The sequence below is a fragment of the Lissotriton vulgaris genome, chromosome 2_1, assembly GCF_964263255.1.
Source record: "Lissotriton vulgaris chromosome 2_1, aLisVul1.2, whole genome shotgun sequence".
Lineage (NCBI taxonomy): Eukaryota > Metazoa > Chordata > Amphibia > Caudata > Salamandridae > Lissotriton > Lissotriton vulgaris.
The window spans coordinates 551,442,748-551,467,869 of NC_141687.1; the positions used below are offsets into that span (position 1 = coordinate 551,442,748).

General features: G+C 47.8%; 1 protein-coding gene across 1 annotated transcript in view; it reads left to right on the top strand.

Moving 5' to 3' along the window:
- The window catches only part of UNC80 (unc-80 subunit of NALCN channel complex), a 2,521,865-nt gene that overhangs the window by 1,699,830 nt on the left and 796,913 nt on the right, over window positions 1–25,122 (top strand). Inside the window, exon 46 of the mRNA XM_086955549.1 lies at window positions 10,473–10,611. Coding sequence (XP_086811675.1) covers window positions 10,473–10,611 — 139 coding nt within the window. The remainder of the gene's footprint in view (window positions 1–10,472; window positions 10,612–25,122) is intronic.

The window sequence follows — 25,122 nt, forward strand, 5'->3', positions numbered from 1 at the left end:
AGAGATTCCCGAAAATTGGGCGGAAATTTACAGTAAAGGAGAATCTCTGACTTCTCCTCATTACATTTTAAATGCGCAGCCACTAACCATTTAAAAATGGTTGATAGACAGTGGTGAACCGAGGAGACTGAATCATCACTATCGTCCCACATAAATAGCAGCTCGGTGTCATCGGCATAAGCCATCACCTTAGCCCCCAGACTCTCGGCCAGATAGACTAAAGGAGTCATATAGATGTTAAAGAGAAGGGGACTAAGGGAGGACCCCTGGGGGTCTCCCGTTGTCACAGGCTGTAGAGAGGAGGAGGATGGAGGAATCCAAATCTGCTGGGCCTGCCCCGGCAAGAAGGATCTAAGCCAGTTCCAGGACATACCTGACACACCGATCCTGGTGAGTCTCATGAGAAGAAGAGAAAACTTGACCATGTTGAACGCCACAGAGACGTCAAGCAGATTCAATGCTGCCCTCCCCCTGGCATCCAGACACCCCTGAATAGCCTCAACGACCTTCACTAGGACAAATTTGGTACTATGGGCAGCCCGGAACCCAGACTGTGCTGGATGCAGAATACCCTCCCTCTCAACAAATGACGTTAGTTGTTTGTTGACGACCTTCTCGCACACCTAGGCCAAGCCAGTCAGAAGAGAGATATGCCAGTTGTTCCCCTGATTAAGAGTCTCTAGTGATGTTTTTTTAGGAGTGGCAAGATCTTGTGTTGTTTCCACACTGCTGGGACATTTCCTGACAGTGCCTGTCTGGAGAGACAAGTTGAAAATGCTGTTCACCTCTGCATTGATCGTCTATGCTGCTGCTGCTGGCAGTCTAAAAGGGCAAGGATCCAAAGGTGAGCCAGATTTTAAACTCTTGAGAATTTTAAGAGAGTCAGACAAGTCCACCGGCTTAAAAACATGCAAGCGATGTACGCACCGGCAGGTGAAGACCGACCAATTGCCTCAGTCCCATTGCCACAAAATGAGAGTGCCACCTGAATAGTGCAAATCTTTTCCACGAAGAAATTTGAAAGGGTGTCGCACCAGGAGACAGAGGTGGATGACACGCTAGCTTGAGCCAAGGGAGATGAAAGCTCTGGATAATCGCAAAGATTACTTTAGCGTTGTTTTTAGCAGAGTCAATAAGTTTGAATACAATTGACTTTCTGCTGAAGTTATGGCCCCATTATAGACCTTCTGTTTGATTCTGAGCTTCAGCTTAGCTGCAGGGCAGTAATCACTGCGACGCCACGCTCGCTCAAGAATCTTACCTTCGTGTTTGAGTGCTTTAAGTTCCTGGCTGAACCAGGGTTTAGAAGGAGATTCCCTAGACAGCCTAGGAGAGCACTGTGGAGCGAGTATGTCAACTGCATTAGAAACCCAACTGGTAAGGCCATCAAGGTCTAGAGGTTTCCACGACTTGGTATTCTTCAGAATGAACAAACAACGGCTGGCGTTGTTTGTTCATTCTGAAGAATACCATCTATATAAACAACCTTTTTATTGTACCACAGGTATCAACTTGCTTTTATGTAATTTCGCTGTATCAATGCTGTTTATTCCTAAACGTGTGCGCAGTATCTTTTGTACATATTCCAGTGTTAAGGGCTCTTGCCCTTAAATCACACAGAGGTTTAGGGTCTTCCTCTACACTGGCTGCACCATTAACAATTGTGTCGAAATCGACTACCTCCCAGTCACCTATTATCTGCTAGAGCGCCATTGTCCTGCTCTCTCCCAAACCCTACGCAGGCGTTCAAACTTGACAACCTTCCTCCCTCCATGCCTGAAACAACATGTTTTCCATAAATTTTCGTACAGGGGCTAGAGACCATACATTTAGTTCCAGACGAAATGGCGCCTGCCTAAGTACGCGCTCCACAAAAGCTTGCCACACATTTGCGGTCTATCTGACCACATAAGGCAGGTCGCCAGAGGCCCCCACCCCTCCATCAGAACCATTGGAATTCTATCTGGCTGGACTCATCCTCCAATCAATCGTTTTTCCCAGTTGTCTCCCTCATCCAGCCACTGTGTCGCATAATGCAGGTGTACTGTGTAGTAATATAAATCCAGTCTGGGGGCTTCCAGGCCCCCTCTTCATACCGTCTCATTAGGACATGCAAGGCCACTCTGCTACGTCGACCTGCCCAGTAGAGGGACACCAGTACTAAATTTGCTGCCTGAACAACCCTCATGGGGATGCTGCACAGTGAGTTTTGGAGCACATACAAACAACGCAGAAGAATAACCATCCTAGACACCGCTATTCTTTGCGAAAGAGAGAGCGGTAAGGTGTTCCATAAGGCCACAAACCGCTTCAAGGAATCAATCACCCAAGTCACGTTCAGCTGTAGCAACTGCGAATCCGCGAGTGCAGCCTGTATGCCCAGATATCACAAGTTTTCAGTCTTCGAGCGCAAACCAAGCCTCGGAAGGCTCTCCGGCGGCAGCACGGCCATTCCCGCTAATGGAAAGAGCAGGCTCTCGCGTCTATTGAGTTGCAAGCTAGATTAGTTGGCAAGCTCATCCAGAAGCCGTAATCATTTTGGGACCACCACATGGAACGATATTAAACGAGAGCACTTCCCACTGTTCATGCTCCTGTCGGGCCCATACCACCATGGGTTTGATGGCCAAAGCGAAGAGGAACAGCGACAGTGGGCTGCCCTACCACGTTCCATGCAACATCCATTACTCCCCTCAAATCCATACACACGGCTCCGTATAGAAAAGTTTGACCCGCCGACAAAACAGCAGGCCAAAGCCCGCCGCCCTGAGGGTCTCCTGAAGATATCCCCAATCCAAAGGTGTTAAACGCCTTCTCAAGGTCGAAGGACACCAACTCCAGTTCCTCGTTTCTAGTCTGTAGCATGACATGCGATAGGCGTCGAACATTCATGCCCGTGTTCCAGCCGGGGATAAACCCACACTGATCCTCATGGATGAGGTGAGACATGTGCGAGGCCAGTTGCCTGGCCAGTACCTTACATAGTATTTTAACATTAGCGTTTATCATAGGGAGCGGGTGGTACGCTGCCGGCTCATGACAGTCTCTCCCCTATTTCAAGAGCGTGCATATTTCCCCTTCCTGGAGGGAAGGGTGTAAGAGTCCGTGCTCATACACCTCGTTATATACTTGCAACAAAAGTTTGTTAGAAATGTGATTTCCGGTTGGCTAAGGCTTGCGCCAAAGCCAGGCAGAAAGCACCACTCTAGTTAGGGCAAGATAGTTACACGCCAAGATAACCCCTGCTCACCCCCTTGGCAATGTGACACGAGCAGTAAAGCTTATCCCGGAAGCAATTTGTGAAGCGTTTGCGCAACACACACACAGCAGCAATACACTAGGCACACCACAAAAAGGAACTCCACACAAGGTTATATATAAAAAATAGCCTTTGTATTACCATAAACACATTAGATCATAATCACGCAGATACACTGTGCCAACTGGCACTGTGCAGTATTTACAGGGGATTATGTACACAGGACAGGGCCACATGGGCCACCATCAGAAGCAGCATTTAGTAGAAATAGCACTTAGTAGAAATAGCACTTAGAATAACTGTAGCACAAAATAACACTTGTAAAACAAAAACAGTAACTATTGGTAACAGGTAGGTACACACTACGCAATACTAATCACCTTAGGCATAGATCACGCAGGGACACATAAACTCGCTAATATATACTCTACTAGGCAAAACAACCTCCTAAGCATTAAAACACAGTTAGAGGTATCACAGGCATAAAGGCATTGCACCTTACGCATAAATCACATTAAGCATCAGGTAATTATCAACACAATATACCATCACCTTGTGCAAGAATCACATGAGATACTAACCCCGGCCAACTGGCCTTCCGTGGGGCTCAAACACCCTTTGTCCAACAGTGTCAGGGCTGGCTGCGCAGGCAGCTAAAGAAGAATGCGCAAGAGTTTAGGACCTAAACGTGGCAGCTGCCCACTACTTGCTGGGCAGCTGTAGAATCCAAGTAGGAGGGCACAGGCACTCAATGCGCCTAAAGGGTGCAGCTGCCCACTACTTGCTGGGCAGCTGTAAAATACTCAAATGGGACATGGGCTTTCAGTAGCCCTGGGGAACAATTGAGCCATGCACTGGAGCCTTCTAGGCCCTAGAGATCCTGTCCCCCTGGAGCACACTGGCTCCTGTAATACTTGTGCGTAAGCTGGGGTAGCACGGACCCCTGAGGACCCCAGTGGGCCCTTTAAACAACATATGCTCCCAAGTCCACTTTAGCGCTTTAAACAAATAAGGCTCGGGTAGAACCATGCAGGCTCTTTAAACACAATGTGCCCCAACGTTGGCGTCCCGCTCTGGGACTGCTAAAATAATGTGCCCCAAAGAAAATAAGCACCGGCACGGGGCTTCTAGGGCTCCAGAAGAACACTTGCCCCCTGGGTACAGCTGCCCTCTGCGAGCGGGGCAACTGGCAGAAATGGGGCATGGGTACCTCAATGCCCTCACGTCGGAGCCACGCACAGGCTCTACAACCAAACAGCTGTGCCCTCTCACTCCCGTTGGAGCAGCCCTTTATCCAGTGGGGTTGCTCTGGAGAGAGGCACCGGTGTGGTGCCTTGCTTTTGTTTCCCCCAGCCCGCTTCACTTACCGGCTGTTCTCGGTGGAGACTCCTCTTCGCCCGGTCCCTCTTCCGGGACGGGGACTTCGATGGAGCCGGTAAGGCTCCTGCCAGTCTCCTTAGGAGGCGGGGTTGACTCCCGTCTGCTTCTTGGTCCAGAAACGCGTGGTTGGCTCCTGTCGGCTTCTTCCTGCCCGCACTTGTCTGGTCTCGCGTTCCGCTCTTCTCCGGGTGACGTCGTGGGCGCAGGGCTTCCCTCGGGAAGTGGAAGTCCCGCCCCACATCAGGCCTCGCACTGCCTGACTTTCTGTAGGCAGGCCGGGGCCCGCGGTGATTCTCCAGTTGTCGTCAGAACGAGGGGCAGGCATCCTCGAGTGTAGAAATCATCGTAGCAGCGGGGTAGGCACCCAAAGTGCTTTACACATGAGGTCCCTGGTGGGGTAGGCACCCCCTAGGGATACCTAAATACGGGAGATCTGCAGGGTGGGCAACCGCGGCGTAAATCAGCACAAACGGCGGGGTAGGCACCCGCTAGGACGGCGCCAAGATGCAGGGTGGGCACCTGCCTTCTGAGTAGCGATTGTGCGGGAAATCCCACACAGGGCAGCTGTGCGCTGCAGGCCCTCCACAGTCCTCCTGGAACAGAAAATAAAGCGCTCACAGGAAGGCAAAGCAAAGTGCTTCCCAGCACTGTAGTCTCAAGGAAGTCTCTCAATATGCAGGGAGACAAAGGCTGGGCCCAGGGGCCAGCTCACAGGGCCCTTCAGCAGGGATGCAATCCCCAGTGGCGGTACCTCCTGGTGCCCAGCAGCAGCAGGCCCCCCTCTCAGGTCAGGAACAAGTGAGAACAACATACATGGGGTCATAGCCCCTTAAATACAGGCATTTCCTTTGTCTGGAGGGTGCAGGGTAGGGGGAAAACCAGACGCAGCTGGTTCTGGAGCACTTTGTTGTGCTCAGCCCCTCTCCCCATTCACAGGACAGGCTAGGGACCTCAGTCACACCACAGGGAGTGGAGCCAGCATTGTGTAGGGAAGGCCCAGCACTATTCAGGTCCCAGGTGCACTCCTCCCTGCCGTCAACATGCGGATCTCTCCATTCACCATCGGGGCAGACCCATCCTGACTCCTGGAGCAAGGCACACCAGCCAGCTCCAGCCAATCACAAGCCAGACAGTCAATTCACATTTACTACACAGACATGCCAACTTCTAGAAGTGGCACTTTCTCACTAGACACATTAAATCTGCGCACACCATCGCACAGCATTTAATCTCACAAGTTTGCACATAACAAACTCGGCCCGCACTCCCCATACATCAGGAACTGCCATGGACAGACACACCCTTTCCACATGCATTCCTATGAGAGGGCAGGCCAATCTCACCACATGCACTCAGATTGCGCACGCACTTTACACTGGGACAGAGGGTTAAAGTGCGCAGAAGCCAAAAACAATTAACACCAGGTCACATATAAAAGCAAACATTTTAGGGGTGAACCTGCCAAAAGGGCCAAGACCAACACAGTTGCACTACCTGTTCTTAGGAGGCCTGGTAATATTCAGTCGGGACGCCATTCACCCCGGTGCCTTGGCCCTGGGCAGCTTATGCAGTGCCCCGAGTATCTCCTCAGTCATTAGTCGTGTCTCCAATTGCTTCTTTGCCGCCAGTGGTAGGCACGTCAATTGTAAACCCCCAGTAACGGGACGTGTCAGTCGGCCCGGACAGATGGGTCTGCAGTGTAAACCTTCTGCAAGTGCTGCTGGAACACTTCCAGCATGCCTTCTCTGAAGTGCACCATGTTGTCCGCTGAATTACGCAAGCAAGTTGTTAATGGGGATGCCTTCACCCTGCGCAAAATCTGGGCCAGTAACCAACCTGACTTGTCGTCCTCTGCATGAAGCCCCTGGCCGGACCAAGTGAGCGTGAATTTGTCCAGCCTGTCCCTGATGTCGCTAATCTGTTTGTGCATCGCATGTTCTAGGGCATATGCGGTAGGATGTTCCTGGTCGCTGGTCTGGGTCTCTTCCAGGGCATCCTCCTTGTCCCTCAACTTCCATGCCCACTCCCTGCACCACCAATTTCATCGCCTCCCAATCCATGCATCTACTAGACGTCCCATTCCAGTTAAAGGTCCTATAGTCCGAGAGTTCCTGGGAAAGTGTTGCCATTCCCTCCTGGTCCTCCAGTATGTCAAAGGGCATCCTCCACCTGAAAGGGGGCAATACACTGCACTACAGGGCACACAAGAGCATGGTCCGATAGAAGTTGAGCCAAGTAGGTCACCTCCACGTCCAGAATGCTTGGCGTTTCCGTCACTAGCACCCTATCAAGCCTACAACACGTGTTGTGTGTGGGGCAAGAAGCATGTAAAGATCCTCAGTGTTGGGTGTCATGCCCTCCAGATGTCCTGTAAGCCTATTTCACTCATCATTGCCTGTAATTTTTTTGTCATGCGAGGCTTCGTGCCTGCTCTGGTGGGATGCTGTCCAGTATGGGGTCAAGAACACTACTAAAGTCACCCAGCCATATAAGTGGTACGTCCAACTCTGTGGAAATTAGGTCCTATATTGCTTGGTAGAAGGCAGGCTCATCTATGTTGGGGGCATATGTGTTTAAAATAGCAAAACGGACCCCCAAGTCAGCCTCCATATACTAAAGAGGGAACAAGGTTCCCGGGGCCTTGACCTGCAGCTTCCTACAGTGGCGGTCAAGACGAATGCCTTGACGGTGGTCCTGAAGCCTGGGTTCTCGAGGTTGGAACCCCTACTGCTTTTCATTGAGCCCTTGACAGATGTCCCTCTGGGGACATAGTCCAAACCCAGCACAGGGGCTCCAGTGACTAGGACGATCGCCCGCCGCCATCGCCCTGCACCGGACGACTCACTTTTCCTCACATCCCACCCCACCACCCAAACCTTGGTGGTTCAAACTTCCACTTCTCGTGGCACGTTCCCTTCTGCACCCCCGGACAGGGAATCCAAGAGGTGTGAAAATTTCAGTATGAATTTAGTTTTCTTCCTCCAGCCTAGCCTTGCTATCGGTGAACACTACATGGCTCTTGGGCTATTCCATATGGGATACAGTACTGCAAGTGCTGCTCAGAGTCTCGGAGTAGGACTGGGCTCTAATCTCTCAAGCTATATCAGATGGGAGGGATGCAGCTAAGTTGCCATCAGATGTGGCTTGGATACGACGGACTCGCTCTGTAGAGCAATTTCCCTGACAGTGGCAGTTTGTTACCACGCCTGACTGAGAACATATGGTTTGTCAGGGGATGTCCAGGCTAACCTCCTGGACATGCCCTTTGATGGCTCCTGTCTCTTCGGAGAATTTTCTTCTTACCTAAAAGATCCTTTCCTTGAAAGTATTATATACAATGTTACCGTTGGTAGTGGTTAATTGAAAGATGTATCTATCTTTTTTGCACACTGTTTCCATAGCCAGTTTCTGAGGCTGCTCCACATTTTGGCATCGAAATTGGTCACAGAAGAAACTGATATCAACGCGTCAGAGAAGTGCTTATATGGACTCCGTCGACATCACTTTTGGTGAACGACATCGCTATGGAGTCGCACAATGCCCTCAACCTACAGATAGAGGTTCTGCTGGATTTTTTCCCAGATCTAGTCTGGCGCCTGGAAAAAATTCTAAAGTAAGGTATCTGCGGCTAGACTAGGTCTTCACCAGATAGCGCATTACCGAAGGTAAACAACTTGTCCTTTAGCTTTGACTTATGAAGACTGTGGTCAGCTTCGTAGTTTAGCTGTGGGTCTAATTACAACATTAGTAGAGATTTGCTAGTAAAGCCAATTTGAATTTTAGAAATCTAAAAAAGTTAAGAATTAACCATTATTTTTTGTATACTGAAAACATATTTTGCAAACAGTAAATAATCATATTTTATCAACCAATCCATATAGAGATTATGTTAGAGGCAGCATGAACAAACAGATGGTAAAGTAATTCATTACCCTAACATTCATCAGAATATCTGCCAATCCCTCTGTAACTTGTAAAGTTACTTGCTCCAGCTGCTTCTCTCCATACTAGAAATATCGTGATATCCAAATCACCAGCGGGCATCCAGAAACTGCTCACTACCTTTAAATCCTTCTGTGATTCCAAGGGACTTGCAATAAACATAGGCAAGACAAAATTCCTTGTCCTCAACCCCCCCAAAAAATCCGTTACTCCTCCTGTCTTAGACTCTATCCCCCTGGAAAGAGTCAAAGAATTCGACTATTTAGGAATTCGTCTCAGCGATACCATGACCTGGAAAGCACACCACCAGAAGGTATTCCTGACTCACAAAAGGGCTACTGGAGCCTTGCTTAAAGAACAGCGAGCCTCATCTCTAAAACCAATTGGGGCACTGATTGATATCTATAGAGCAAGGGTTGTAAGTGCAGCCCTGTATGGGGCTGAACTATGGGGTCTGCAGAGAGTTGATACCCTGGCCCATCTTGAAAATAACTTCCACAAAGATCTGATGAGGCTACCCCACAGTACCCCTACAATCCCTCTCCTGTTAGATACAGGCACACGTTCAATCTGTGAGCAAGCAAAATTGCGTCCCTTGCTACTCTGGTCTCGGATATGGAATGTCCCTGAACTGTGTAGCTACGCTGATGCCTTAAGAGATCTTCTGTCGCTTCCAGGTTGTAATAAGGTACCCTGGTTGAGGGAAGTCAAACGCCTGCTCTATGAACTGGGTTTGGGAGATGCCTGGGTCAACAAAACTGCACCTCCCAAACACCTTCTTAGGAAGGTGTATTGGCTATGGGTAGATAATAAGAGAATGTCCAACCCCAACCATTGTAAATCTGTCGCCCAGTTCTTGCTAGTTAAGGAGTTCCCTTATATGGAACCCTATCTGGACCTAATTCATAATTCTGGAGACAGATCGCTGTACTTTAAATTTAGGGTGGGTGTGCTCCCTTTAGGATTGTTTACTTCCTCTTGGAACCCTCCGCTCCAAACGCTTCCGTACTGCCCGTTCTGTGTTACAAAGGCTGAGTCTGTCGCCCACTTCTTGTTTGAGTGTAATATTTATGCAGCGCCAAGATCGAAATGGCTAAAGCCCTTGTGTAAGAGCCTGGGAACAAGATCACATGTCGAAGCCCTACGTATATTGCGCTCAGATGCACGTCCGTTCTTTGCATGTTGCATGGCTAAATTCCTAGGTTGGGCTTGGCGCATAAGAACCTCAAGGATGTTGCTGCTCCAGTAAAGTGTCCCCTGATAAAACTGTATTTCAAGCTGGTGTATATATGAAGAATGATATCATTATCTGCACACTTGTTTTTACTGCTTTTATTCTTTAAATCTTAAAGTACTATATTGTGTATTCTGTATTGTTTTTTTTTATTGATGTTGTATTGCTTTTATGATACGTACTGTATCGAAATAAAGTTATTACAGATATTGTGGTATGAGCTCTGAGAAGATTGTTTTACAAGGCTTTCTACATTGACCAATGTGTCAAATTGATAAGGTTCTCATTAGTTAAACCTTAATATTCGATCACTTTGGAAATTACTGTTGATGGTGAAATGTATTCCTAAAATAATCCATACAGGGTCACATTTGTAAATGTGGATAGAATATGTTTTCTATCTAGTTTCTGTTATATACATTAAATCGAAATTAATTTGGCATGTTTTCCTTTTAATATCCAATGCATCGTTTTACGAAAATGTCTTTGTATATACCAATAAAATAAATTACATAGTTTTAATTACGGTCACTTTGAAATTAACTTGTAGGTGGCCAAACGGCAAACAAACTTGATAGGAAAAAAAAAAACAGCCTTGCATACATGTTTGATCTGGAGAAACACTTTAACTTGTTACTCGATTTTCTCGTTATACAGGATGCTGCAAGCAATGGGTCATGCAAAGGAGTATCAGCACAGTGCCTATTTGACCTGCTGCAATCCTTGGAGGGAGATACACCTGACATTCTGGATATCTTGGAACTTGTGAAAGTGGGAAGGCCCCTCAAATCATTGGGTACTAACATATATCTTTTATGTCTGTTTTAACCAAGCATGTTTCCAAGCACATTCCTCACCTTATCAATACCCGCAGGACAGATTTTTTCCCAGCAATCTCCTTGCGCGCCAGTAGGTGGGTGTCGTACTGCTGCTTGTCAGGTCCCTCCAACCCCAGAACTGACATCACTGTAATATAACCAACACCTCCATACGTTGATATCAGTTCTTTCCTATGTGGATCCGGAGCTTTCTCCCTCCATCTCTGTCACCTGACAGACTTCATTTTTCTGAAAATGTTCAAAATTTTCCAGTGTGCAAGGTTCAGGTCTCCTCGTAAAATGGCATGTTTTAAACGGTGCAGGGACTGCCACAAACAGATATCAGTGATGAACCCCACAAGGTCTGTCTTTATTGTTTGGGTTATCCTCATGACTTGAAGTCTTGTGTTGACTGTACTCAGAGGAATCCGAAGGCCACCTGGCACTGCAATGCCTAGCCCTACATCAGCGAGCACAATATGAAGGCTCGGAAGGCTGGTCAAAGTGAGAACATAGACGCATTCAAGTTTGCAAGGCCGCTTCTGAGAGAGGTTGTCATCACGCTTCAGGTTCTCAGGTAAGTCGAAGTAAAAGAAACACAAGAATGGCTCGCCTTTTTTTATGCCACTCTCCACAAGAGAAGTCAATCAGACGTCAGAATACTTCAAGATCGCGGTCTCAGTCTCCTACCTCGGAACTGATCCTAGCCCCAGTCCCGATCCAGCCTATATTTCCAGGAACATTAGTGACACCGCAGCAGATCCAGGCCTTCAAGGAAGCCATGCTGCGAATCTTCGGCACCCCAGTGGATCTCTCTGGACCAACTTTGGGCCTCACATATCCAAGGAGACTTCCAGTCCATTGCCACTGGCAGATTCATCCCTCACACAACTGTGCCTCTCTACTATGTTCCCGGACATGCTCTGACTCCAGAACTGATGCCCAAAACCTGACAAGAGCCTGGCAGGATTTTAAACTCCAGGGTGGTCAAAAGCAGCTGCCATTGTATAGTGGATCATGACTAGCTGTTAGGTGGCATGTGGCGTTTTCCACTAATGGGGAGAACCATGGTTTGATCTATTTGCACCACAGAGAATGCACAGTGTAGGAAACCCACTCCTCTATATAGTGCACCCCAATGGGGTACTCTGTGCAGAGAGGGTGAGGAGACCCTTACTGGTTTACAGAGGCAAAAATAGATAACACTATGTTTTGTGGTAGTGTGAGCGAGCATTTAGACTTATCAGTCGGTAGTGCTAAGCATGTGTTGTACTCGCAGAGAAAATAAATGATACACACACTAAAAGAAGAAAGTAAAGACCGAATTAGAAAAATAGTAGTTCTTTTGATATAAATATTTAGACCAAGAACTTTGGGTACAAGGTAAATACTTTTTGCAATATAGAAAATTACAGTAAATGCAAGATTCACAGTTATGCACAAGTACGCACAATAAATTCCCTATGGAAGGAAAAAGGCAATCGTAAAATCAGTGCAATACAGTTACTTTTGTGATTCACCTTTTGGGAATCAGAAGGTTCGAGGGCCAAGGTGCAGAGTTCCAAGGCCAAGTTCTCGGAAGCATCCTGGATTTCACCAGGAGAAAGGGGACTTTATAGTTGGCGCACTACGAAGACAAGGGTCCACCTGCATAAGTCAAGCAATAAGGGACTTGTGTGCAAGTCCAAGGGCTCTCAAGAAACAGTACAAGTCGCAAGAGCTCAGTGGCTGCGAGAACGCAGCTGGTTCGAAGATACCCCAGGCGGGCGGGCTGGGTGTAGGGAAGATGTGCAGCTGGTCAAAGGAGCTCAAAGATACACCCCACTGTCAGGGGATGGCACCTTGGAGCAACGATTCTAGAAGTGCTGGGCCACTGCTGAGGTGGATCTCTGGAGGTCCTGTGGCCTCAAGGCTTGGTGCAGAGGCCTATCTGAACCTCCAGTGCAAATGTATTTTTAACTGGCACTACGAGACGTCGGTCTGGCTGGGTTGCTGGACGGCGCTGGACCAGAATTCACTGTTTTTGGTGCCTGAGTGCAGGGAGGTAGCTCCTCTATCTCAAGGGGAATTTTGTGGCAATTAGCGAAGTGCTGATGATCCTCTGGGGTTTGTGGAGGCCACAGACCAATGAGACAAGCTGGAGGATGGGGATTGTCTAGCTCTGTGGCGGCAGGACCACGAGGTCTGCAGTTCTTGGCCCAACAGCGTTTCTTCATTCGTCTTCTTTTTGTGTCTGTGGATTCTCTAGTTCAAGGTCTGAGGTTGCCACCTAAATACTAAATTTAGTGCAGTTTACAAGGGAGTGACAGGTAATGGCCAATAGGAGCCTTACATGGGTTGTCTAAACCCTCTATCATGCCCACCTTGTGTGGCAAAGGGACATAACCGTAGCCCTGATTGGAGAAGTCCCACCATCTTCAAGATAGTGGGCACTGAAAAATGTGCTTCACCTAGCCTCCAGCACCTGAGGGGTGGGGTTTGGCAGTGGGGGCACACCTCCTACTCTTCGTTTTCCTGTTGGTCTTCCTGCCAAAAGGAGTGAGGACAAGAGGGTGAGGGCCTGCTTGGCACCCCTCCTGTCTTTACAGGAGATGCTTTAGTCGCGTTTCAAAGGTGGGAAGGCCTTTGCCACAGATATCTCTTCCTGACTGGGGCGGGAGGCTTCTGAACACCTCCACCTGGGGCAGGCATTGTTCTCGACCTCTGAGCACACAGGTGCTCACCCCATGTGGTCAGAACGCTGTCTGGTGGTGACAGGCTGGCTTAGGCCAGTCAGTGACTGCACAAAGGATTGGTAGCTTTCAGGGGACCCCTCTAAGGGATCCTCTGTGTGCAGTTGTTAATAAATCCAACACTGAAATCAGTGCAGGATTATTAAGACAATATCTTTGGTACCAAACATCCCATAGCACAGTGAAGCCATCATGGAGCTTGGGAACTCATAATGACGAGTGTCCAGCCTATGTACTCCCTACGGCTTCCCTGTTCACTTACAGTATCCAAGGATTGACATTGATATTGCAGGGGCATATCGGCTCATGCAGATATGTCCTCACAGGAGCTATAGTACACCCTACCTTAGGACTATAAGGCCTGCTATAGGGGTGTCTTACCTATATCCCATGCAGTATCTGTGGACATGGCACACAGGGAAGTGTGCCACGTCGACCCTTTGGTTTTGTCTGTACCAAGGCTGCAATGGCAGTATGCATGGCCTTGGTGAGGGGACCGTGAGTTGGCACATTTCGTACTGCTACACTTGGGGTCCCTCTTCACTGTCAATGCTCTAGGTACCAGGGGTACCATTTACTAGGGACTTCCAAGGGCCACTGAAGTTGTACACAAAAGGTACAGTTTAGCAAAAGAGCTCTGGCACAGGGTACTTGGTTAGCAGGGACCTTGTCCACTTCCAGTCGAAGTTACATAATTTTCCAGGCAAAAAGTGCGGGCTAACCGTGTCCAAAAGAGGGACTTTCCCACATCAAGTGTCGAAGCGTTTGTATCCTGGATTTCTGAAGGCTGTCATCTTTAGGAGACTTCTCCAGCCTTCACTAGGGCTCAGAACTTCTGTATTCATTTCTGCCTCTCCTTCTCCTGCCCAGAGTGCTGAAAAAGATCAGGAGAGACCGGGCCCAAGTCATCCTAAGGGCTTCGGACCGGGCGAGGAGCGTGTGGTACCCAAACCTTTGGCTGTGAGCAGAGGAACCCCCTGCCGCATCAGCAGGGACAGATCCTCCACCCAAGCCTGCACAACCAACACCTCCATGCCTGGAGATTGAGCAGTGCCAATTGATGGCTTTCAGTCTTCCTCCTGAAGTAGTTGGTGTCATCTTGGCAGCAAGACCTCCATCAATCTCATCAATTAATATAGCATGCTGGATAAGTTTGTTGTCTGGTGCTCTTCCCAAAACATACAACGCCTGAAAGCACAGTTATCAAATACTTTCCTGTTTGGTTTGTAATTGGTCCAGCAAAGTCTTGCTTTGACAACAGTTAAAGGTTACCTTTCGGCCTTCTCACATTTACCTGACCAGTCATACCCCTTTTCAACTCACCTGGTACTCACCTCCTTGATGTGCAATCCCTTCAAACCCATGCACATTCAGTGGCTTAGCTAGGGGGGGGCGGTCCGCCCCCGGCGGCACTATTTTGGGGGTGGCGGCCTTTGTGGTTTATTTGGGGACCAGGACACTCACTGACACTACTGTCAGTGTTTTGCTACGCCTCTGATTCCCTCTCATTCTGTCTTGCTCCTCACTTACTGAAAACCGTGATCTGAAGAAACGGTTCACAACCTCTCTTTCCTTCTTTCATTTAGTGGCTTCCCTTTGAAATGGATCCAAAGTGCAGCCTCGGAATGGAGAAAAATAAAAGGTTTTAAATATGAAAAATAAATTCATAACTAAATAAAGCAAGACAGAGTGGTTGAAAAGTGGCCATATTTGGTTTCATTTACATCCAAACACATCAGCCTCACTTTGCAGACTTTGCAGTGAAGCGCTACTTTTGTTTTCTCGTCTTTCTTTGAACAGCATTGTTGTACCCAGGTGGGGAAGTGCACCATTCCTGGATGTATTGCAATACCTGTTTGATGGGTGGATTGGAAAACAAAATGTGTACCATGGCTCTGTGTTTATGGATATGGTCTTTTTAAACCATACCGCTTACGTTTTGTAATGCTATAAGCAATGGACATTGAAACGGTTCCCTTCAGGGCCCTGTAGTTATGTCCTTAACATTTCAGGTAAAGCCACTCGTTGATTTCTGAATAGTGAGTGAGAGATCGTTAAGGTACCCATGTTGTTTCTGCTTACATTTCACATGCTTTACTTAATCTTGCATTCCCTAGGAGTGTTTGCTTTGACTTTTTTTTAAGCCAGCATATTACTCTTATCAAGTGCATAATTTGAATTGAGCCACATCCAAGTGTTTATAGCGGACACAATTAGGTTGTAGCTGAAGGCAGTACAAGTTTCTCTCAGTGGGGCAGTATGGTGTTCAGTGGGGGAGATGATGGGGCACTATGGCCAGAGCTGTCGAATTTGGAACTGGGTTCAGCCTTCATGACCATTCCACAAGACCAATCTCCTGAGGGAGCATATTCCCATGCTAGACCTTAGAAGGCCCCACTAGACCTTAGAAGGCCTGATGTCTTAGCACAAGCAGGTTTACCCTAGTGGTGTCAATTGTTTGTTAACCCTGAAGGCCTGATCACCACAATCCATACTAAAGTTCATCTCCAGTCCTGCAGGCAGGCCTACGAAGCAGCACACCCTAGAGCGATCCTGTCACTGTGACTCTGTCACTGAGGTCACATGAACCTTGAGCAGGTTAGGGCGGTGTGAACGGTGTGACCGCACTGGGTACCTATTTCTAGTGGGTGCGTAGTGTTTGCAAGTACATTATGGTTTAAAAAAACGTGCTGCCTCCTTCCTGGCCTCCAGCAATTTTAGCAAGAATACAAATGTCATGATCACTACAGTGATTAATGTTCTTCCTAGAGAGAGAGATCGGAGTATTGTCTAGTGGAAGGGTTGACTCCTGGAAAAGTAGCACAGAGGGTTAATGTACCTGCTGCAAAGAATGTGTACCATGCAGGTCACAAAGTGCTCATAATGTTAACTAGGTTAGTAGGTTACTGCTTTTGTCAGTGAGATCCTTTTGTTACTTGAAGTTTATAAGTTAAAATCCTAAATAGAACAGTGAGCTATTAAACTATGCTGCCTACTAGTATGGTTTTCATGTGGCTTCTACACCTTGTAGTCCTTTGACTTATGTAACATTTCCTATACAGTGATTTGCACACATATAAATGATTGTCTCTCTGTAGTGTGTGTGATGTAAAGTGCTCTGACACCGTACACTGGTATGAGTCGCGCTGTAAATCAAATTAAATGCATCTGAGAAAGAATGTGGTTATGGAGACTTGAGCATGGTTACTGGGCGGGCCTCGGGAGAGCCTGTGGGATGCACGTGCCGAGCACAGTCAGGCAGGCTGACGGACATGTTTGTTTTACAGGTGGGCCACTCGCCCACCTGTATGGTTGGGCAAGTGGGCCCGGGGTGCTGTGCACGGCCCTCTGCGGCTGCGAGTTCAGATGGTTGGCACTTGCTGACACTGGTTGGTGGACCGGTGTGGAGCTGGCATTCCGGTGATACATGTGAGAAATATTTGTGCCCGAGATTTGACAGTGGGGTGAAATTCGAAATTCAAGTCGAGCCGTGGCCTCGCACGGTCATGGAGCTGTGGATGCCATGGGCGGCAGTCTGTGGGATGGCCCCGGGCACCATGGGCTCTAGCAACGCCTCTATGCACATTTGCTCTCTTTGACTTCTTACGATAAAGAACGCATTCTTCATCGCCATAACATAGGCAAGGCATTGTCTGTGGTTCAACCATGTAGAGGTGGGGGTATAGCTCTCATAGTCAGGTCTAGTTTCCCCTGTGTGTGGAGTGGCCTTAACATCGCCGGGTGCGAAAGTGCTTCCTTTAAGATCTCTGTTAGCCCTGAGTTTACGCTCTCTGGGATGGTTGTGTATCGCCCGCCGGGTAGCGATGTGGTGTTCAGAAATTCTTTCCCCGACGTGGTTGGCACTTTGGTCACTGATTGCGCCAACTATTTCATCATGGGTGATCTGAACCTACATTTTGACACCCCTTCCAATCTGACGGTACGCATCATTTCCTCAGACTTAGAAGCCTTTCAATTATCCCAGCTGGTTTCCCAGTCTACTCACATTGGGGGACATATCCTTGACCCCTTTTTTACCAATCTGCCGGACACTAAAATTACATCTATTTCTCCGCTAGAGTGGACTGACCACTCCCTGGTGTCCATTCTCTGTCCTATATCTGTCACTCCCCCTACCCCTTCAGCTAGACGGGTTCCCAGGAGGTTTTGGAACAAACTCAGGCTAGAAGACTTCCATTGTCTTCTGGTAGAGGAGCCGCTGAGTCCATTGAATGGCGTAGAAGAGGGGTATGACCTCTTCTGCTCTTGGCTTACCAGGGCTCTGGACACTCTGATACCCATCGTATCGAGTAAAATCAATACCAGAGAGTCGAGTCCCTGGTATGATGGCGCCTTACGTGCCCTGAAGGGAGCCTGTAGACGGGCGGAGAGGGCATGGCGGAAGACGTACGGGGCTGATTTAAAAGCTGCATACGCCGCGTCCGTCAAGCTCTACCATCGAGCCATCTGTCGAGCTCGAGCGGCATTTTATGCCGCAGAATTTCGAAACAGCACTAACCCGTCGAAGGCCATCTTCAAGGCAGTGAAAGATCTCATGGCGAAGCGGACGACCCCTGTGGCCGTGAGCTCCATCTCCCAATGCGAATCCCTTGCTTCTTACTTTTTGGGAAAAGTCCAAGCCATCTATCGGACATTCCCTAGGAGAGGGATCGACCTGGGAAGTTCCAATGGGACACCCCACCAGTTTACCCTGCTCTCTTTTCCCCCTCTCACCTCTGATGGGTTTGACAAGCTTGCGTTGCAAGTTAAATCTGGCTCTCCATCTGATCCAGTAAGACCTGCTCTCTTTAGAGATCAGGCCATTATGGGACGCCCTGTTGTGTGTTCCCTTGTCAACCTCTCCCTGGAGTCGGGTGTAGTTCCAACTAAGTGGAAGCAGGCGGTGGTATCCCCGATCATCAAAAAACCCTCCTTGGACCCGTCTAAGCCTGAAAGCTACCGTCCCATCTCGCTGCTACCCTGGCCGGCAAAGATAACAGAGGCTCATGTCAATCTGGCCCTGTCAGAACATCTAGCCCGGACCAATGCCCTCGACCCCACACAAAATGGCTTCCGTGCTGGGCACAGCACGGAGACTGCTCTTCTTGTGATGGTGGAACATCTCCGTGCGAGGTTGGATGCTGGTCAAACGGCGGCGCTGATATTATTAGATCTCAGCACCGCCTTCGACACGGTATCTCACAGCATCCTCCTGCATCGGCTCGAGGAGATTGGCGTCGGTGGTCAGGCGCTGCAATGGTTCCGCTCCTTCCTCTGCAATCGTTCCTTCTGTGTTGCCATCCCCCCCTTCAAGTCCAACTTCCAGCCTCTGGCCATTGGGGTTCCGCAGGGGTCCTCGCTGAGCCCCACGTTGTTTAATCTTTACGTGAGACCGCTGGCTGATGTCGCTAGGCAGTGGGGCCTAACTCTGGTCTCATATGCCGACAACACACAGCTGGTGGTTACTCTCAGCGGGGACGCGGAACAAGATGCCCCCAGGTTCCAGGATGGACTGAAGGCGGTGGCTAGCTGGTTTTCGGGAAACTGTCTCCAGCTCAATGCCACTAAAACGGAGGTAATGATTGCCGGAAGGGGAGTGGAGTTGTGGGGTGACCAATGGTGGCCACCAGAGCTGGGACCTACTCCGATCCCGGTGTCAGAGTTGAAAAATCTGGGGGTCTGGCTGGACGATGGCCTTTCCTTTGTGGGACATACCAAAAGAACAGCAGCCTGTTGCTTTGGCCTATTGAGAGGCTTAAGACCTGTGCTCAAATTTTTCGATGCCCCAACCAGACAGCTGGTAATCCAGGCTACTATCATCTCTCGCCTGGATTACGCAAGCTCTCTTCTGGTCGGTGCTAACCAGGCTGAGCTTACTCGCCTGCAACGGGTTCAAAATGCGGCGGCCAGAGCGATTGTTGGCCTGCCCAGATTTTGCCCGGTGACGAGTGTTCTTCGTTCCCTACACTGGCTTCCAGTGAGGAAGCGCATTCTTTTTAAGGTCCTTTGTCTGACCTTTAAGATCTTGAGAGGTATAGGCCCCGAAATTTTGTCCAGCTGTCTCTCCTTCTATGTCCCCGCACGCGCCCTCCGTTCTCAAAGACAGGCCTTTGCTGTAGTCCCTAGATTTAGGCTCAGCCGTATGGGAGGACGCTCCTTCAGCGTAAAAGCTGCACTAACCTGGAATTCTCTTCCGGTTGACATCCGTTTGCTGGAGGACCTCACGTCCTTCCGGAAAGCAATAAAAACTTTTCTGTTTTAGCTGTCCCTTTTAGTCTTCTTTTTCCCTGTTGTGTTATGTTTCTCCTTGTCTATGCGCCAGGACGCTCCTTGGCTGGAGTAGCTATGCGCACAATAAAAAACAATAACATAACATAACATAACGTAGGCAGCTGGCTTAGTATACGGTGCACACTTATTTAAGTGAGGCACTTTGCACTAATCCAGGCAACCCTTACAGTGATTTTAGTGGTCTTTGATAACCTTTTGAAAGCTCTCAAAGTGGTAGCTGCGGAGAGCTGCCCTCAGGCTTATATTGAAGGAGTGTTAAGCAGCTTGTTTTACCAGTTAATAATGTAGTGTAGGTTAAATTAAAGATAACCACACAGTGTATATATAAAAATACTTCTATTTATCACACAACACTCACTAACACATAGGTATATCTCCTACCCGGAGGTTTCAACACAATACACAATAAAATGTCAAATGCAATCAGGTAAGTAGCACAAAATATAGTGGTCTCCTGGGGGAGACCAACCAATATACTAAGGAAATGGAATGCAAACTGCAAATGAGAATAAGACTTGGACCAGAAGAACCAGAGGAGCTGGGGACACAAGGAACCCCACGGAGGCTGTTTGCAGAGTTGGAAAACAGCCGCAGGACCAGTGAAGTCGTGGTTGCAGTTTAGCAGAAGAAGGACCCTTCCCAGAGAACCCCAAAGAATTTCCTGGGAGGATGGAATGTTGGGGAGCCACCCCACTTGTGGGTCCTTCATGAACAGGTTCCCTACACCAGGGAAACCTGGTCCATAGAGGTGAAGAGATATCAGAAACCTCTGTAGACAACAATGGAAGTCTTAAAAGAAATATCTCTGGAAAAGACGGTGAAGATGTGTGGTGGAATCCAAGGGTGGATTCCGGGAGTGGAAAACCTGCAAGCAGAAGGGACAGGGTCTGTCCCACACAGAAGGGACCAGGAGGCCCGAAGACATCATGCCCACCGATGTTGAAAGGTTCAGGGTTCAGGAGAGTCCTCGCTGGTGAACTTGTCGCTGTAGCTATGAGGACCAGAAAACGCTGAGGAAGACCAGGAGCCATGCATGAGCTGTCCTACATTGGATAGTAATGACCAGGTTGTTAGTGTTCGTTGGGGGGGCTGTCCGTTGGGGGGTTGGGGGGGGTCGGGGGAGCACCAACAAGCCTTTGTAGCCGCAACTGACATGGATAATGAAAAAAGAGCAAAGTTGGGACCAGCAAGGTCCAGGGGACTCACCAACAGTAGGACAGTCAGAGCAGCCCCAAGCAAGCATCGGAGACCCCTGAAGCAGTAGAAGACCATCAGGAGGATCCAAAGACAATAGGCACAGGAGTCGCAAAAGGACTTTGAGAAGCTCACCAAGGATGATAGCCCAGGTGCAGAAGATGGGGTTAGGATCCTGATCTTGAAGGGAAAAGATTCTGGAGGCTGAAGCTTCTTGTAGCCCAAAGATCTCTGGAGTGCAGAGCCAACAAGCCTAAGCAACTGCAAGTCAACGCAATTCACAGGGATTTGGTCCTGGGTTTCTGACGAGGGATACTGACCTCAAAGTTGCAGAGAGGACAGGTTAGGCCTCGAGGGAGTTACAGAACCATCACCTGTGTTGCTGAGCCTCTGGAAGTCCGTAGGACGACAGGAGCAGCAGACCATCAGCTTTGTTGTGGTGCATGCTGATGCAGGGGAGTGACTCCTTCACTCCAAGGGAGATTTCTTCAGGTGTCATTGATGCCCACAGGTCTGTGGAAGAATTTGGCAGAAGCACAGACACGGAAGACAAGGTTCCCCAGTTACATGGGATAATACTTCCAATAGTTGGTGAAGTCATCAAGATCAGGTATAGGTTTCCATAGGTGATATCACCAGGCACAGTGGGAAACAGTGCAGAAGTTCACAGAAAAGCTACCAAACTAAAGAAGACGCGATTGCTGCAATGTGGTGCAGCAAGGTCTTCTGAAATCAATTCATAAATTTGCTGATTGAATCAGATGATTTGATAGTGTCAGTGTGTTGTCACTGCATGTGAGGAAACATGCTTTTTGCAGGATTTTCAATTTTTTTTGCCCCATTTGTACTACTAAGCCCTTGTGTAATGGCTCTGAAATGCCCTTATTCATGCTAATCAGGACTCAGTGCATGTGCTCTGCCCTTTATTTTGGTACATGGTTGACTGGCTTCTACCCAATTGGAAGAGCTTAACTTACTTGTAAATCCTTAGTATTGGCCACCTATGGCCCTTAAGGTAAAGTGAAACTTGTTGACTGCAGCACTAGTTATGCTACAACGAGGATTCGATGGTAAAGCATGTCTCCCGGAATGCCCCTCCTGATGCTAGAGCAGTTTAAACCTGCTAACTCGACTTTGACATTTTAATAAATGGAAAAGCCCAAACTTCCTTTTTAATGTGTGTAAGTCACCCCTGCAGCAGACCTACCGAGTCCTAAGGGTACAGCATATTAGAAAGCAGAAGATGTGTTTAACATGTTCTATCAGTAAAAACCTGCAAATATAATTTTTACTGGGAGAGAGTTACATGCTGACAGCTTGCAGGTTGTAGGAACCTGGTTCTGTTTATACTATATCAAAGTAAGGTATAGCGTGCACAGAGTTTAGTGGATCCCCAGAGCCTTGCAGAGGCTTAAGTAGATAACACTAAAGGCTGTATTTGTGGTAGTGTGGTCGAGCAGTTAGGCGTATCAGAGGGCTGTGTTAAACATTTATTGTACACACTCAGGCAACAAATGATTGCACACACTCAAAGACTGAATCACGGCCATTTCATATCAAACAAAATTACTTTGCTATTTTATTTTATAACCAAGTGGAACTCAGTTGCAGGTAAGTAACTGTTTTTAAAAGTTGCAATGCTTTTCAAATGCAGTAGAAATTGTTTTTAATCAATAATCAATGCCTTACAGTGATAGAAATATTTTGGTTACGTTAATCAGAACAGTAGGACTTTGCAATAGAAATAGAGAGACTTTAGAATGCGATAGGATGAGATGCAAAGCAATCCTATTGGAGGAAAACAGTTTATGCTGCATTAATAGGTAAGTACACAACTGACTCTTCCAGTCTTCGGTGGTTTAAACCAACACTGGGCAAGATTCAGTTTAAGGTAGATACTGCACCACCATCGGCACTGGGGTGGCCAGGTGCAGAGGTCACTGAGCCCAATGTTTATTACTGGAAACAGGGGACATCTGAAGAGGTGCAGGATTCAGTATCTATGCCACCGCGGTCGATACCAGCAATGATATTTACTCTTGCAGTCTGCAGAGAGCAGTGAAGATGGATAGGATTCAGTACACCGCCAACTTCATTACTGCTGCTGTCGTCTTCAGCAAGTTGCTTTGGATCAAATGGAGGCAGCGCTAACCCAGCAGTTGCGTTTGCGGTCTTGGAGATGAAGATGCACAGGGGATGGAGAAGTTCCGCCATCATCGGACTGTCACGGAGAGGTAGCAGTCACACTGGCGGTGAAGGAGGGGGCTGACAGGGCCACTTGCAGGTATTTTGGAAAAACGGGACCCCTATATACTACTATTACACTTGCTATACATAGGGAATAAACTAGGTTAAGGAAGGTCTATAGCCAAGTGACATGAACAATATCTATTTATATAAAGTTCATAGTTGATATAGCCTAGGTATAAGAATGAGAATAGAAAGTCCAACTGTATATATAGATAATCTCAAACAATGAACATTTCTCATTTGATTTTATTGGTATATATTATATATATTTATCATTCCTTTTAAGGTTTACATATTTTATATTCTTTTTGTGTTTTTCTTTTCTGTTTTCTTTTCTTATAGTTGTTTTTCAATATAATAAGAGTCAGTTAAAAACATAGTAGAAAAAGTGCATAACCAATAGACATGAGACTGAACAGAATGTTGAAGGCAAAGCGGTAGATGTCTCTACGCGCGTTTCGGCTCTTGAGCCTTCTTCAGGTTACCGTCTATTGCTAGAAATTGGTATAAACTCAGATCTGGTACTTGGCGAGAATGTAATAGGTCAGTCGGTATTTAAGGCTTCTTGATATCTTCAAACGTAGGTTGATGAGAGCGAAAACATATATGTTGTAGATGACGGCGGATGAAGTTGATATCTAGGTGTTAGTAGATCTGATCATGTCCGATATCTATAGTATATTAGCAATGAAGGTAGTATAAAAAAGAGCTCGCTTGGTATGAACGTAGGGAGATGTCTTCACAGTTAAATTATATGGCAAGTGGATGAAGACGATAGACGATAGTAACATCGAAGGAATTGTTCATTATCTAGGGATAACAAGTAAATTGCTTCCCGGGATTCAAGATCTGTGTGATAATTAATATTCACATTGCCATATCTGCTGGGAATGGCAGAAGGTTTCTAGCTCCCGGTATTTCAAAGAAACGACCGCTTGTAGCTGAGGGCGCTGGAAACAAAACCTTTGTTTTGTATCCAGCGCCCTCAGCTACAAGCGGTCGTTTGTGAAGCATGAGAGCACTCCTACCTCAAGGGGTCAGAAACATGTCTGTGTGTGGCAGACTGCTGCAGACTATTCACCTGGACACGAGTGAGTTGGCCGGGTTTCAGGTGACTTCTCTAAGATGCCCTCTGAGTGCATTTTGTAATAAAACCAACACTGGCATCAGTGTGGGTTTATTATGCTGAGGAGTATGATAACAAACTCCTTAGTATTCAGTAAAACCATCCTGGAGCTCTGGAGTTCCTAATGACAGACTCCCAGTCCCTAGACTCAATATGGCTCCACAGCACTTACAATGTCTGTGAATGGCACAGAAAGTGCAGGGGTACGTTGCCCATGCAGCTGTTCCCTCACCTGTGGCATAGTGCACCCAGCCTTAGGGCTTTGAGGCCTGCTAGAGGAGTGATTTACCTGTGACACAGGCAGTGGTTGGTGGGCATGGTGTACAGGGATGTGTGCAACGCTTTTGTCTGCACCAAAACACACAGTGTGTACTGGCAGTGTGTATGTGTTTGGGAGGAGTCTCCGAGGGTGGCCCAATAGAGGCTGCTGCCCTTAGAGACCCTCTTTGGTCACAAGGCCCTTGTTACCACTGGCACCTATTACAAGGGTTTCACATGTGACTTAGAGGTGTGCCAATTGTGGAAACAAAGGTACAGTTTTGGGAAAGAACACAGGCACTGGGAACCTGATTGGCATCAGATATCAGGCAAAAAGTGGGAGGTAACAATGCGAAAAGGGGCACTTTCATACACAGCTCAGCTTCGGAATGGGACTACCAAAGTTAAAACTTCAAGGTATCAAACAACTCATTGCATTATTTTCACTTGTTTCCCAAGTTGAAATTAATGTAGCTTGTTGCCGCCTGCATTTTTTAGAAAGTTGCCACTCTGTTGCCCAGTTTTTCAATATCCATTTGCTGAGGCGGACCACGAGACTGCTGTCTGCCCTCCAAGGAAGATGTGTGAAATGCTCCCAGGAAAGGTAACAATAGAAGCCTGCCACTAGAGGAGATGCT